At 37.7% G+C, this 14,606-nt stretch overlaps 1 protein-coding gene across 1 annotated transcript in view; it reads right to left on the bottom strand.

The window, feature by feature from the left end:
• LOC139742059 (multidrug and toxin extrusion protein 1-like) overlaps positions 1–14,606 on the bottom strand; it is a 77,731-nt gene that overhangs the window by 41,658 nt on the left and 21,467 nt on the right. Inside the window, exons 4-5 of the mRNA XM_071652620.1 lie at positions 5,047–5,195; positions 2,920–2,962 (exon numbers count right to left, since the gene is read on the bottom strand). Of these exons, the coding sequence (XP_071508721.1) occupies positions 2,920–2,962; positions 5,047–5,195 (192 nt within the window). The remainder of the gene's footprint in view (positions 1–2,919; positions 2,963–5,046; positions 5,196–14,606) is intronic.

Here is a 14,606-nt window from a genome sequence, read left to right as displayed (position 1 = left end):
ATACCTTCCATTCTGCTGACACACATCATTACTGGTTAGAATTATTCTTTATTATGAAACTAACATTATTCCGAATTTGATTTTAACCATATCCAAGCATGTATCCTGCACAAGTAACAGCTAAATCACTGCTACCATGACAACTCTGAACATTATTTATCACCAAGGGCGGTGATGTGGCTCAGTTGGTAGCGAGGTCTGCCTCCAGATCCAGAGGACCTGGGCTTGATTCGTGAGTCTATCTGAGCGATGTGTGATCATACCATCCCCTCTAGCAAAACACTCTGTCCCTCCGATAGGACATAAAATGGAGGTCCCGTGTGTGAAAAAGATTCCTCTTCATTCATTCATCGAAAAGAGCAGGGTGCATAACGTGATGAAGTGGTCTGGCCTCACATCAAACTGGATCAATGGAAGACCAGCCTAGTGCAGCTGAATATATGGGCTATCCAGCCATCTTCTCATATGGAAAAAATGAAAAAATGAAACAAACAAACAAACAAACAAGCAACCATCATCACGATCACCATCTAACCATGATCACTACGATTTCCAAACCTTAATCCATCACTGTCAAAAAGAAAGGAAAAGAAAATAAGTAGAATCTTGTAAGATCGCTAACTTGGGCAATCATATAGCTCAAGGGCAAATCAGGTCCATACACATGGGTATACTGCCTGCTGATATGTTGGAATGTCACACCCGCGGAGGAAACCTTTTTCGTTGATTTCTTTCACAGGGCAATCAAAAGACCTTGTGCATTGGCAGGGATGATGCATACGTATTCAACACACCTACTTGAGATAATCTACTAGGCTGCAGATATGGGGAAGGGGATAAATGTTATTGACAGAACACGTGAAGGCTATGCTAAGAATCTTGATCAATTCGCCTGGAGCATTCCCCCCCTCCCTCCTTTTTTTATTTTTTGAAGTTTGACTGGACCAACCCACAACAAAACACTACAGGGTACATGTGTGCTGCAGCTTAGACCACCCTGCCACAATTGATCACAAAGAAAAGGCCACATCTTTCTCGCTTCCATTCTCTTTCAAGTGGATCTCAGAAGAAATGTTAAAAGATCAGAGTTCTCAAAGAAGAAGAGGACTGAGATGAATCGTCAAAACTCCCACGCATTCTTTGTGAGAAGGAGAAACCCTATCGTAAAAAGGTATTACCACGGGGCCAGGAAAAGAATGGGTGACTCACTGATATACTTCCATAGGGTATTCAAACTACATCATTTAATTCTTCGAAACATTCTCTTTATCTGCTGTGCCTGTTTTTGTCCAGAAATCTGGTTGACAATACCTTAAAATTGCCACGGGGGATTTCTACGTGAAAATCCTCCTTTCCGACTACTTTGCATTAATGTCGTAGGGAAGTTTGAGCAAGATATCTAAAGCCTTTATCTTGGTAAGATCATTTTGTTTGTTGATTTCTTAAGCAGTACTAGAAACATTCTGTATATCTAAAATTTTCTGGCTTGTCAAAAACCCTTCCTCATTCATTGTGAAAGATTTGTGTCACACCATTCCTGCCAAAGCAGTGCAAAGCTGACATGGACTGTTCCTTTACTTCAATGTGCTCCTAAACCCTACTTTCAGACATAACAAAGGAAAAGTATATAACTCTAAATCAGACTCTTGAAATAATGGGAGGGACAAGCTCTAGATACATTTACCACAAACCACACAGAACTCACATTTTTCAGTAATAATGCTCTCTGTGAGTCTCTGGCCATCAAATGTGGCAAATAAAAACATATATTTCACTGCATGCTTTCAAGAGATATGAAGGGTTTCATCGAAAAATGACTTAGTACTTGCAACTCTTTTTTTTTTCAATTTAAGATATTTGTGATTAAACCTGCTAAGAGCAATGAAAGTATTGAGAAAATATGGGATATTCATTATCACTTCAAGAATTTTCCCTGCTTTCAACAATTGAAGAATATCACTAGAAAGATTTTATTTTGCTCTATGTGATGATACCCTTACTTTAAGATGTTTAAAATGGCTCTTAACCTGTTTGCGATCATAATCTTAATATTCTTCCTTCTTTCCTTTAAAAATTATATGCATTTGATATTACTTTATTTTAAACAGATGCACCTTGAAGATGGTATGGAATTATACTAGTAAAGTTTATTGAACTTCTATCAACATGCCTTCACATTCAAATTTAAAACCATTTCAAATCCATTATAGTTACTTCTGTTATCCCAGTTCCATAAGGCGTTGCATCAAAATTATGACCAGCAGGATCCCTCAGGATCCTGCTGGTAGGATCCTGCTAGTCATAATTTTGATGCAATGCCTAACAACATTAAAAAAATCACAATATTGCAACTTTGTTAGCTTCTACTGTGCTTTTTTAAAGAGACTTGAAATTCACAGTTCTAGGTATTTGACTATTAAATAGGAAAAAAACACATGACATGTTTAAATCGTTGGGTGCATTTCTTTGTTTTCTGGCTACCTCAAAACATGGCTGCGATGTATACGAACCAATAGGTAAAATAGTTTGGCTGGTAAACTGTAGGACAGCAAGGAATTGAAACATAAATCTCTTATTATAGAGAGAAAAAAAAATCAATTGCATTGCAGTAGACCACAGGGAAAGCACTGCATCAGGTACTGAATACACACGTAGGAAACAATGGGGAAGGCAAATATCACATTCCGACAGATGGACAGTGAGAAACAGTGAAATAAAACGACAGGAGAAACAAGGGTAAGATAACAACATTTCATTCTCTGCCAAGAGGTTTACTCTCCGTGAAAAGAAAAAACAGAAATAATGCCTGGACTTGGTCTCTCTCTTTCTTTTTTTTGACAGTTCATTGAACTCAAATCATGAGGAAGGGGAGGGCATGATGACAAGAAAGAAAAGTTGTCAACAGAGATTTGAACTTACTGGCACTGCTGGTATGTAGATGAGGCAGTAGACTCCAGCAAGTCTGTGGATGAAAAATACAAATATCATAAAAACGATACCCCAGTATACTTGCTACCATATCCATAAATTCTCTCTTTTTTTTAAGCACACAAAAGTTAATAAGTGAAAAACCCCAAAGTTGTGACCTGTGAGATCAGAACAGACTCTGCAACTGGAGTTCACAAGTGGTCGGTAAACTCCAAACCCAAGACAAGGATCCTTCCCCCCCCCCCTTAAGTTTTTGTATAAATCTCCTTTGAGGTTTTGAACAAGTTCGCATTGAAATGAAACCATAAATGCGTCACGAGTGTAACCTGACCCCATTGGCAACTTATCCGTCTTATTATGTGATATTAAAATGATACCATCTCCACGAAACGAGACTTATTCTTATTCAAAGAGGGGATAAATCGTGACAGATAGCTTCCTGTCTGCAGATGAAGTCATCTATGACATGTTCATCCAGTCTCGTCGACTCTCCTCCGGGATTCATGAAATTTGGTTTGGTAGTTTGGCACATCCTTTAATCCTGACTTTGCTGAAGAAAATTCTTATTCAGGTTTTTACTACAGCGGGCACAGGACTGATATACATCACATCTCGCATCAAGTTGGCAAATTTGTCATCTTAAAAGAAATTTATTCTTCACACGCTTTATTTGGTTTAAAGTTCCTTAAGCATGCTGAGTGAAAAGCCTGATATGCCATCACAGGCATGCAAACTAGAAGATGCAAAATACATAGATGAGAAAATGAATGAATCAAGTCAAAGTGCTTCTGACACTAATTTCAAGAGTGCATGGTACAGAACACTCCGGAACTTTTATCCTTTTGAATGGTGTCACAACTCACTGTTTTGACAAACCCCTTTAAAAAAACATCTTTTTTTTTTTAGATTTTCCCTATGCTCAGTGGGAAATATGAGTAAAACCAATAAAATAAGCATTAAAGGACAAGTTCACCTTCATAAACATAAGGATTGAGAGAATGCAACAATGTTAGTAGAACACATCAGTGAAAGTTTGAGGAAAATTGGACAATCGATGCAAAAGTTATGAATTTTTAAAATTTTTGTGTTGGAACCGCTGGATGAGGAGACTACTACAGCTTGTGAGTCATATGCGTACAACAGTATAAAGAAAATGTAAAGAAAATTCAACATATTTTCACTTTTTTCACATAATAAAAGAGCACTTGACTTGGCTCTTTCTAAAGGCAGGAGGAATAATATTACCCATAACATTTGTCGGTAACGAGTCGGGGGAATGTGAACTTTTTTTATAAGATAAAATTTTGTGAAATTCTCTTTATATTTTCCTTATATTGTTGTACGCATGTGACATCTAAGTTATTCACACACTGCGGTAGTCTTCTCATCCAGCGGTTACGGCACAAAAACTTCAAAAATTCATAACTTTTGAACGGATTGTCCGATTTTCCTCAAACTTTCAATGATGTGTTCTACTAATATTGCTACATTCTCTCAATCCTTATGTTTATGAAGGTGAACTTGTCCTTTAACTTACCCTAGCAAATCATTACAACACCATGGGAATTACTTTTATACCATTTATAGCAATACATAAAGCCACTACTGTTTAACCTTTAGACAATACACTACCAAACAAGTCCGGCAAGTTTCAAATGCTTGCATAAATGTATCACCACAGCCCTTCTCATTAATCAAGGCATTTTTTTATGGAAATGCTAATCAAATAAAACTCTCCAACAAAAACAAAACCACCTGCAAGAGATGAATTGAGCTCGCACGAATTATACTGTTTGTGCAGATGTCGCGGTTTTTCAACACTTGACGAAGATGCTAATTAGAGGATTCATTTCCCCATTCTGCACACATCCTTGATGTGTCTACCAGACTTCCATTTAATCATGTCATTAGAGATCATTTCTCGAATGCTTGCACCCTTCCCTCAGGATCCTCCGCATCATTTAATCGGCAGGCAGCATGCGTGGAAAATCCTGACCAAATTGGACTCATGAAGGGCACCCCGATTAATTGACACACCACTTCTCTCCCATCAATCGCATTTACAACTAAAATGTAGAGCGGCCAGCGAAACGGTGACCACTTAACAAGATGCGTTACCTAGCAACCTCGCTGTTCTGCTGGGCAAGGAGGAGGATGGTCTCGGCGTTGATGAGGATGCCCCAGCAGACAAAGCAGAGTAGCGACATGATGATGAATCCCCGTTGGAGGACCACCCCAATGTGATGTCTGTTTGGACTCCCATACAACTGCAGAATCAGAGAGATGGAGGGAGGGGAAAAAAATCATCACTTACAATCCTAACTTTTTTGTCATTCTCTAACATTCTTCTTCATATCTTACTTATTAGAGTTACCATAACTCTGATGATTAGAATGATGATATGGATGTTTATAATGAGGATAACAAAGATGATGGGGAGTATTAGAGGTGATATAGGAATGATGATGATGGTGGTGCTGATCACTATCAGAATAACGATAATGATGATTGGGATGATAATTGTGATGAGGGTAATAATGATATGATCAGTATTATCAGCAGCAGTGTGTGTATCTCAGTGCATGACATATTACATCTTTAACACCACTGGATCTTGATGTTCATTGTCTATGAATAGTTCAGTTTTAATAACCTACTGGCAATGCTGATAAAAAGATCATGTGCGTTTGCTACGAGCCTTTGGTAGCAAAACTCTCAAACAATCAGCTGAGTAACATCCAAGGGCATTCATGCATACAAGCCTGCACTGATGACCAATTTGCGAGTAGAGCAATCTAATTGGTCAAAGCGACTAACTGACTAATTTGGTGATATATATTGTTCTGTCAGAGTGGTGCATGCATGGTTTACAGGCATTCTCCTCATCATGAATAATAATTAAAATGGCAGATATCACGAAAGGCCCTTGCGTTGCACCGGCGCACTCAGCTTTGGCTCTGTAGCTCTTCACTCACAACTCTCAGTGCTATCAAATGCATGCAAGAACCTTGGAAAGCAGCTAGCACAACTAGAGAGAGTGCATTATCCTTATACTATATCAACAACACCTCCCTTGGGAGGCACTATCGAAAGCTTTCCATTACGAGCTCGTCATTGCTGTCTGCCAAAAAATTGTGACCATCACGACCATATTCGGAGGTTTGTGAAGGCAAGGGATTAGACTTCAGAGACATTGTGCAATATCCCCTTTCCTCCCTCGACAATTGCCGGCTATTATTTAATGGGCCATCGAAGTCACGGCTCATTATCATCTCTTTAAATACTCTCTTTTTTTTACAAAATAGATCCCAAATTTCTGCTGGATTGGTCGCTTACTCAAGTTCTTCTCCAGTTTGATGAGACTAAACAGCAAATCGCAAACAAACTTTATGGCAATAACTCACACCTTCCATTGCCACTAATGCGGTATATCTTCCAGTGCGGAAATTATTCACACATTTTATGGTAACTAATGAAATAACAAATACAAAAAAGCAACAACTAAAGTGTAGTATACTGTCTAAATGACTTTTTGTCAAAGAATAGTGTGTCGACAATCCACAAAATTTGATACAAGCGGATTTTAGTTGACTCACCCTTGCACTAAAAAGCACGATCACACAGACATTCCCCTTTTTATATTACACCAGAAGTACAAGTATGGAAATTCTGTTGTTGTTTTTTTCTTTTGAGTAATATTGAATGTGCTGACTGAAAATGAATCTGAATTTTGCCCAACTTAAATTGGCATATAATCAAGATATGTTCTGTCACATTGCAGTGAACATTAAAACAATAATTAACTATATTTGTATTGTATCGTAAGGTCATTAAAATTATGACAACTATGTCATTCTACTGCCATGATTTCCTAACACACACCAAAAAAAGAAAGAAAGAAAGAAAAGAAAAGGTGTATTCCAATGAAGCAACACAGGTGATGTCTTGGTATAAACTACCTAAAAAAAGGAAGAAATATCGGTGAACATTGCATTCAATCACGCAGAGCCCAATGCTGACCTGCAGAGACCTCGCAATCCAACAACTTCATAGTTTGATGCACAGGCAATGTGGAAATCAGATCAGCATGTTTACTGTAGAGGAAGTCAACTCTTGTATTACTTCAAAGGAAAATCTGTCCCACACAAGGGAAAAGATCCAGAAAGAGACTTGATATAAGCATGACAGAGGAGTCTTAACAAAGTTCTCACAATTTGAATATCAACAGAAAGAACATCTGACAAGCTCTCAGGTGAAAATGCATGATATGTGTGCAGTCCTAGTCAAGTGAGTGTAACATCCCTATGCACTACAAAACTCTCTTGTTTTCTTATTTCATTAGTACATCCAAAGTATATAACACAAGTACTCTAATAAAAAAAGAAAATAAACAAGGTATGACATTCTTGCTCAGACTCGAAGCCCACTGCTTGCTTTAAATGTTCAATCAGGACTCCTGGAATGTTCCATCCCAACTGGCTCTAGGATATGCACCTCCTGTATTCTTAGAATACCATAGGGAAAAAATGCTCTAAGAAAATAAAAGAAGTTTCTACACACACACACACACACACATACATACACAAATAAGAATAGATGAAATTAAAACATAAAGTGCCAGGCCAGGTGGTCTAAATCTTGGTGCTTTGGCAGAGAATCTGAGAAAGCAGGAGTTTGATCCCTAACAGTACCTCAGTCAAATTTCTTTCTGGGATCAAGTATGCGAAAACATTTTTCCAGGCATTTCCTGATGTCAGTTTCCCATCAGTTTCCCATGGAAATTGACACAAGGAAAACAGAATTGGGTTAAGGAATCAAGTAACAGGTGAGACTGTAAAGATAGAGTTCACCTAAAGATCAAGAGACAGGTGTTTACACTTCAGGTGATTTCAAAGGTTAATAATGTTTCATTTTTTTTTACTACTTTGAGCTGTGTATAAATCCAGACGAGAGTGTCTTTATGACTGTGTGTAAGTGTAAAGAAAAAAACAAACAAACAAACAAACAAACAAAAGGAAAACAAGATGTCTAGTGTGAATGGTCTGCCTTCCAGGCTGGAAGCTGTTTTTATTTCATCAATACTCATATTGTGTTCAATTCACATACATCTTACTTTAACAGTCTCTGACTTTCTTTCCCATCAGTCTCTAAAAGCACATGAAATGCAGACTATGAATGAACCCCATTCCCAGTTTTCACCTGCTACCCCCATATCAAAGTCACCTTCCATCTTCTTCTCCTTTTTCAGGGCTTTGAGAATGAGTAACACCTCCCTGATGATCAGCAAGGTGAGAGCAAATTAGAGTTGAGACATTACTGGTATGGGACATCAGGGTTCAAAGAGCTATAAGGGTTGTGTTTGCGCTCCCCCCCCCCCCCCTCCCCTATTTTTTTTGGTCCGTTTATAATATCAAGATCTCTGCGTCTTTTTCAAGTACTTGGGTATGCTGAATGATGAGAAGACTCAATTTTCCATCCTAAGTATGGTATGGTCAAATGCATCAAAACTGATCCATCGTCCAGCAAAACCATTACGGAATTGCTCTGAAGATGGCATTTCGAATCAGACAATAGGAAGCAAGAAAAAGGGCATATTTGCTGAACTTTCCTCTTTCACATCAAGTAAGCATTTATGACAGTATTGACATTACGATCAATTTCTGCCTCATGAATGATTTCCAGTTCATTTCTATTCGAACATAGACATGTTGTCAGGTGAACAAAAGATAGCTCTCAGTAAACCACATACCAACATACCTATACTTGCCTTGAGGTAACCAAAACTGACAAGGTACAGCGAGTGAAAATTACATTCATTTCCCTTCTAAATGAACCTGTATCTGATGCCTGCCAAGTTGTCTGCTTGTGCATAGTGTGATGTGTATGCGTGATTTAAGGGGGGGGGGGGGGGGGCCTTAAACACCTTGGCGCTTCACAAATGTAGCCTTTCCCACATATCAAATATTCACTGATGAATTGTCAAAGTGCCTATTATTTCCTCTGAATTTATCAGACATTTCATGAGCTGACGAAAGTTCCATGTACTTTGAATGAATGCACAGGTGTACATGTATGTGCACGATATTTTGCACACAGGTCTTTTCCAAAGACTGCTGTAAAATGGGTATCATATTGGCCTGGAGACTGGGTGATAACCTGGTGGCAACTTGAGTCTCCACTGGTTGCGGAGATGTCTCCTGGAGGCTAGCAGTGCCTCTGCAGGAAGAATGGAACATGTTTGATGTCTTTGAGACACTTTTTTCCAGTCTCCAGCTGTTCTAGATATGACGTCACCCCTGGCAACATACTAGCAACAATGTGGAGACATCGCAAAGATGTCTCTGCAACTTCCAAGACATCTCAGAGAAGTCTCTGCAAACTGCCGGAGATGTCTCTGCAACTGAGAAGACGTCTTGGAGAAGTCCCCGCGACTACCGTAGATGTCATGGTGACATTTCCACCACTTCCTGGCAAATAAGTTGTAGCCTTGTTTGGAGATGTCTTGGACATTGCCCTGGAGTCACCTTCTTGGTGAGAGTACAAGTCATTTCTTGTCTTTTGAGTCATGAGGCGCCATGACGTCTCCTTCATCGTAATATTTTTTTTTCCCCCAACAGAATATGTAATACAGTATGAGAACACAGGCGATCATTGCAGACAGGCTTTCATCCCCTCCCTCCCCCCAGAGGAAAAAAAAAATTATACATTCATATCTATATAATATGTTAATATGTATATAATTTACATTTCTTCTTCATAGTCACATGATATTCATATGCACAAATGAAGGCCTTGCAATATTTTCTCACATTTTTATTTTTTTTTATGATACAAGGTCATGAAGCTCTGATATACCTTAGTTTGTTAACCCCTTCTGCACCAGGGACTTTGGACAGTATACACAGTGCTATGGGGTTTTCTGTGCCAAGTAGCACTCAGAGCACACATAGGATTGATGTACTCCAACTTCAGATGAAATGCATGAGAAAAGTAATGCCATCCAATGCAAATGCTGCTTTCTCTTCCTTTCCTCCTCTCTCACTTTTCTGTTTTCGTTGGTTCGTTTGTTTGTTTTTGTTGTTGATCTTCTTGTTTATTGCTCACGACATGCATAAAACTCATTTATAACAATCAATCCGTGCATCTTTTGTTTTTGCTATATCAGAATGTCCTATTTATATTCTGTACTTTAATTTCACTATTTCTGTTCCGTATCAATGCACTTAGTATTGCCTGTTTAAAGTGCTATATGAATTTTATTCTTTATCATTATCATTTCTACTGTTATCACCATTATCTTAATCATTATCATTAGTAGTAGTGTAGTTTTAGCATTATGTTTAGATAAACAGCATTATCAAAGCCACTACCAAGGACAATATACACACATCGACAGACAGACAGACAGACACACACACACACACACACACACACACACACATGATTTCAATAATGCATATTACACACACACTGCATAATAAGTGGTAACTATAGGCTGATCTGCACTGACGGAGAGATATTGATCTGTCATCAATGGTGTACACAGCTACGGGTGCTTCTCTGCAGGTTATTCTACACTGCTACAATGTAGGTCGTTTGTGATGATGCGGCCGTGGCAATGAGAAATCATTACGAAGCCCAGGGTTACCGGAATAATAAGCCAGTTCGTAATTGGCTCATGTACACATTGGTACAAATGACCTTTCTTTTTTTCTCAGTTGGTTAGGCACTTCACTCGTTTTCAAAGCAGCATAATGCATAAGCTTACCTGACGTAAAAATTTATGGCATTCGTGTTCAAACAAAGAATGAACTTGTGTTTAGACAGGGAGGTGTGATTCCTCACCTCCCTGGTTTAGACCAGGTGACCAGAATAGTCTGTCAGTTGACATTTTAGTGGGCATCTACACGTAGTATTTCATTGTTTTATATTGAATGCAATAAAAACTTTTTTCTTTTAATATTGCCAAACATACCAAATAGCAGAGGCTCAACGAGCACTCTGCTGCTATCAGGCATATGTGTTGGCAAACATCATTTCTCAGGATTACATGAATATTTACATCACAAAATGTAATCTTTAGTTAGACTAAGGATTCAAATGGATGAACAACTTTGAATATCACTAGCAAATACACAAGCAGCATATCCCGTGATAAAAATAACACCAACAACGAGACCGCTATACATGTAAGTATAACTGATGTTGAGAACAAGACGGCATCCTTTAGATTAAGTATATCAATGAAAGAGCATACAAATACAATTCTACAAAGAATCCAACGTTTATTTGATGAAAATTGGTCTTTAAATGGCTCAGATATCAAAAACACAGCAATTCTAACAAAAGGTGGGACCAACTTTTCATTTGGATTGATTTGTTTCACTTTGCTTTTTATATCTCAAGCCATTTCAAAATGGATTTTCATCAAATAATCTTTGAATTCCTCTTGGAATTGTATGCTCTTTAATATTTCATAAGTGGTTCCTTATCATCATAGAAAAAGTTGAAAGCTGAATCCCCATCTCAACCAAAACTATACTATCCCCTTATATACACGTAACATCCAAAACACTTAATACACTCCAGCCTTTCTAACAACCTTATCAATGACTCTGCAATCAGGGTACATCATCATTCTTGCCTACAATTTCTCTCTTGGGATAGTCATTAAAATGACATTTAGAGATCCTTCTGGATCCCAAGGATGATGGACAAGCAATGCAGACTCAACTTAAAGGGCACGTTCATCTTCATATGTCAATTGAGGGAATGCAGCAATATCAATAGAACATGAATCAGTGAAAATTTGAGGAAAAACAGAAATTCCATTCAAAAGTTATGATTTTGGAAATTTTACTGCCACCATTGCTGTATGACAAGACTACTACAGCTTGTAACTTTACATATTGACTGCCATAAAGTAAATCTAAAGAATATTCAACATATTTTCACTCTTCTAACATAATGAAGTACATTCTGTAGCACTTGACTTGCCTCTTTCAGAAGACCGAGAGGTAATATTACCCTTATTATATATTAGTAACAAATTGCAGGAATGTGTACTCTTTTTACAAAGTGATTTTAGTGAAATTTTCCTTATATTTTCCTTATATTCTTCTATGCATGTGACATCAGAAACTGTAATAGTCACTTCTTCCTGCAGTGAATATGTGTGCACAAAAAAAAAAAAAAAATCATACCTTTTGAACGGATTGCCAGATTTTGCCCAAACTTTGACTGATGTGTTCTACTAATATTGCTGCACTCACTCAATCCACATGTTGTATATGAAGGTGAATTTGTCCTTCACTTTTAGACGACACTGCTAGACAGAAACTGGAGCTTTAAAAGGGTGGTAGAGTATTGGTGGAGATGAGAATTGGGCTTATAACTTTTTGTGAGATACCAAGAAAACACGTATGATATAGTAGAGAACATACTATTTTAAGAGGAATTCAAAGTTAATTTGATGAAAATCAAGTTTGGAATGACTGAAACATCCAAAAACAAAGTAAAAGAAAGCGATCGTAATTAAAGTGTGGGTCCCACACTTAATCAAAATAGCTCTTTTTTTTGGATATCTCAGCCATATCAAAACCAATTTTCACCAATTAAATGTTGAATTCCTCATAGAATTACATGCTCTTTCATATTTCATATGAGGTTTCTCATTTATCTAACCAAAAAATGTTAGAAACCTGAAATTAGGTCTCATTCAAAACTATATGATCCCTTAAAAAAAAAACCCTCTAAATGTGGCTACATGATCCAATCTTCTTCTTGCTCTGATTCCATGTCCTTTACCATTTTTTCAATTGTACTTTGGCTCAGCTAAATAGCTCATTCTATGCACTCTATTCATAACATGCATTCCTATTACAGAATCCTAATTTATACGAGTTTAAGAATTAAATGAAAATAAAAATACAAATGCACATGAAGCATATCATGAATTGAGTTCAAAATCTGCTTTCAATCATTTACCTCCTCACAAAATTCAATTTAATCAGTGGAAAATGAAAGTAGGCCCCTACACGCTGTTATCATAGTTCTGGAATTTACTCTTTTCTAAGATATAATAGCAACATGGGACCAAATGCACAGTGTCATAAATAATGTATTGTTCATCTGAAAAAGATATCCACAAAGCTTTTCCCTGAACTCACATTCTGAACAGGATCCTCTGGTGATCCCAAAATCAAAGGATAAATAACACCCTATCCCCTTTCTTTGAACTCTGAAACCACATTACCGCACCTTTATTAAGTCTACAAGTCAATAATCATCGTTTAAAGCAAGATACAATAGCGCATGCTTGGAAGCCACAAAACTGACAACTAGGCCTATGTCATTACCACTCAGTAACTCCGACCTACAACTGTACCTGACTCCAAACACCTACGACAAACAGACTGATTGAAACTTTGACCCAAACCTACTAAAACCTGATCCTTTACATAGGCTAACCCTCTAGCAACTGAAGACTCTATACATAACGACCTAATGGCTATTGTTCCCTAGAAGGTACAGCGATATTTAATTCTCATTTCTACAACTTTCTATATTATGTAAAATAACTCACTGCATGTTTATTTGTGTCTATTATAAACTATGTTTAATTGAAAGCCAAGTAAGACTTTAGGAGGAGAATGGTGTGTCACAGAAGAAATTCTGACACACTTTTGTTGACTTATGACCTCTTTCAAATTATGTTAGTATATATTTCAGATGAAAACAATAAAAATGGTAAAGCATAAAACTATGAAAAAACAGACTGATGGTTTCAGGCATTTTAGGGAGTAATAAGACAGGTGGTTCAGTAACAAATGGGTTAATGGTGTCCCAGCTGGTTAAAAGAACTAGAAACAAAATAAATTGGAGCTTCACCTCATAGGTACCGGTGGGACAAGTCGGGTTAACAGTCACCTTTGAAATTTCTTTAGAACCTTGGCATGAAAGTGGCAGGTGAAAGCCACACAGCATGTGTTCAGGGGCATACCTGGCAAATGCCTCAAACAATATTACAAAATCAAACTCTTCAAATCCAAGAAATCCAGCATTTTGAAAATGACAGTCGAAACTACATTTATAGCAAGAGTAAAGATGTGCACCTGTGGCAAAAACTCTCAATGGATATGACACACTGACAGCAAGGCTTGTATGGAGAGTTACAAGAAATGCTCACGACATTTCTGGAAATTGATACCAGATGTGATCCATCACGGGAACACTTGTCAGAAAATGGATATGAGTATGACACCATTGGTATGCAGGATTTGGTAAACTGGGATTTTTTAGTTTCTTGCAAAGGACATTACGCATGCTGTTTGGTGTTGACAATCACGAGTAGACCGAGCTGTAGAAGCTTCTTGTACAGCTAGTTGGCAAGTTGGACTTTCAGGATCGACAAATGCGGTCATTAAACCTAGGCCTATATCTGTATTTGCTGGCACACCATTCCTAGGTCCAGAATATACCTATAGGTCAGTTACTCTGACCAACATTATTGGTAATTGCTATCTTCGCCCACTGTCCATGAGGGTGAAATGCAAATGCATATCAAAGCTTCTTCAAATTGAGCCATGAGTTGACTGGCTGTTTTTTTTTGCTACTTGAGGGCTGGAAGCAAAATTTGGTACCTGTAAAACATGACATAGGCCTATTCGCGGCATGAA

The sequence above is a fragment of the Diadema antillarum genome, unplaced genomic scaffold (genome assembly GCF_040938485.1).
Source record: "Diadema antillarum isolate AM-2024a unplaced genomic scaffold, OU_Dant_1.0 seq00000975_RagTag, whole genome shotgun sequence".
Lineage (NCBI taxonomy): Eukaryota > Metazoa > Echinodermata > Echinoidea > Diadematoida > Diadematidae > Diadema > Diadema antillarum.
Note: the sequence above shows the minus strand (reverse complement) of the source record. Positions and strands in the feature narration are given on the sequence as shown.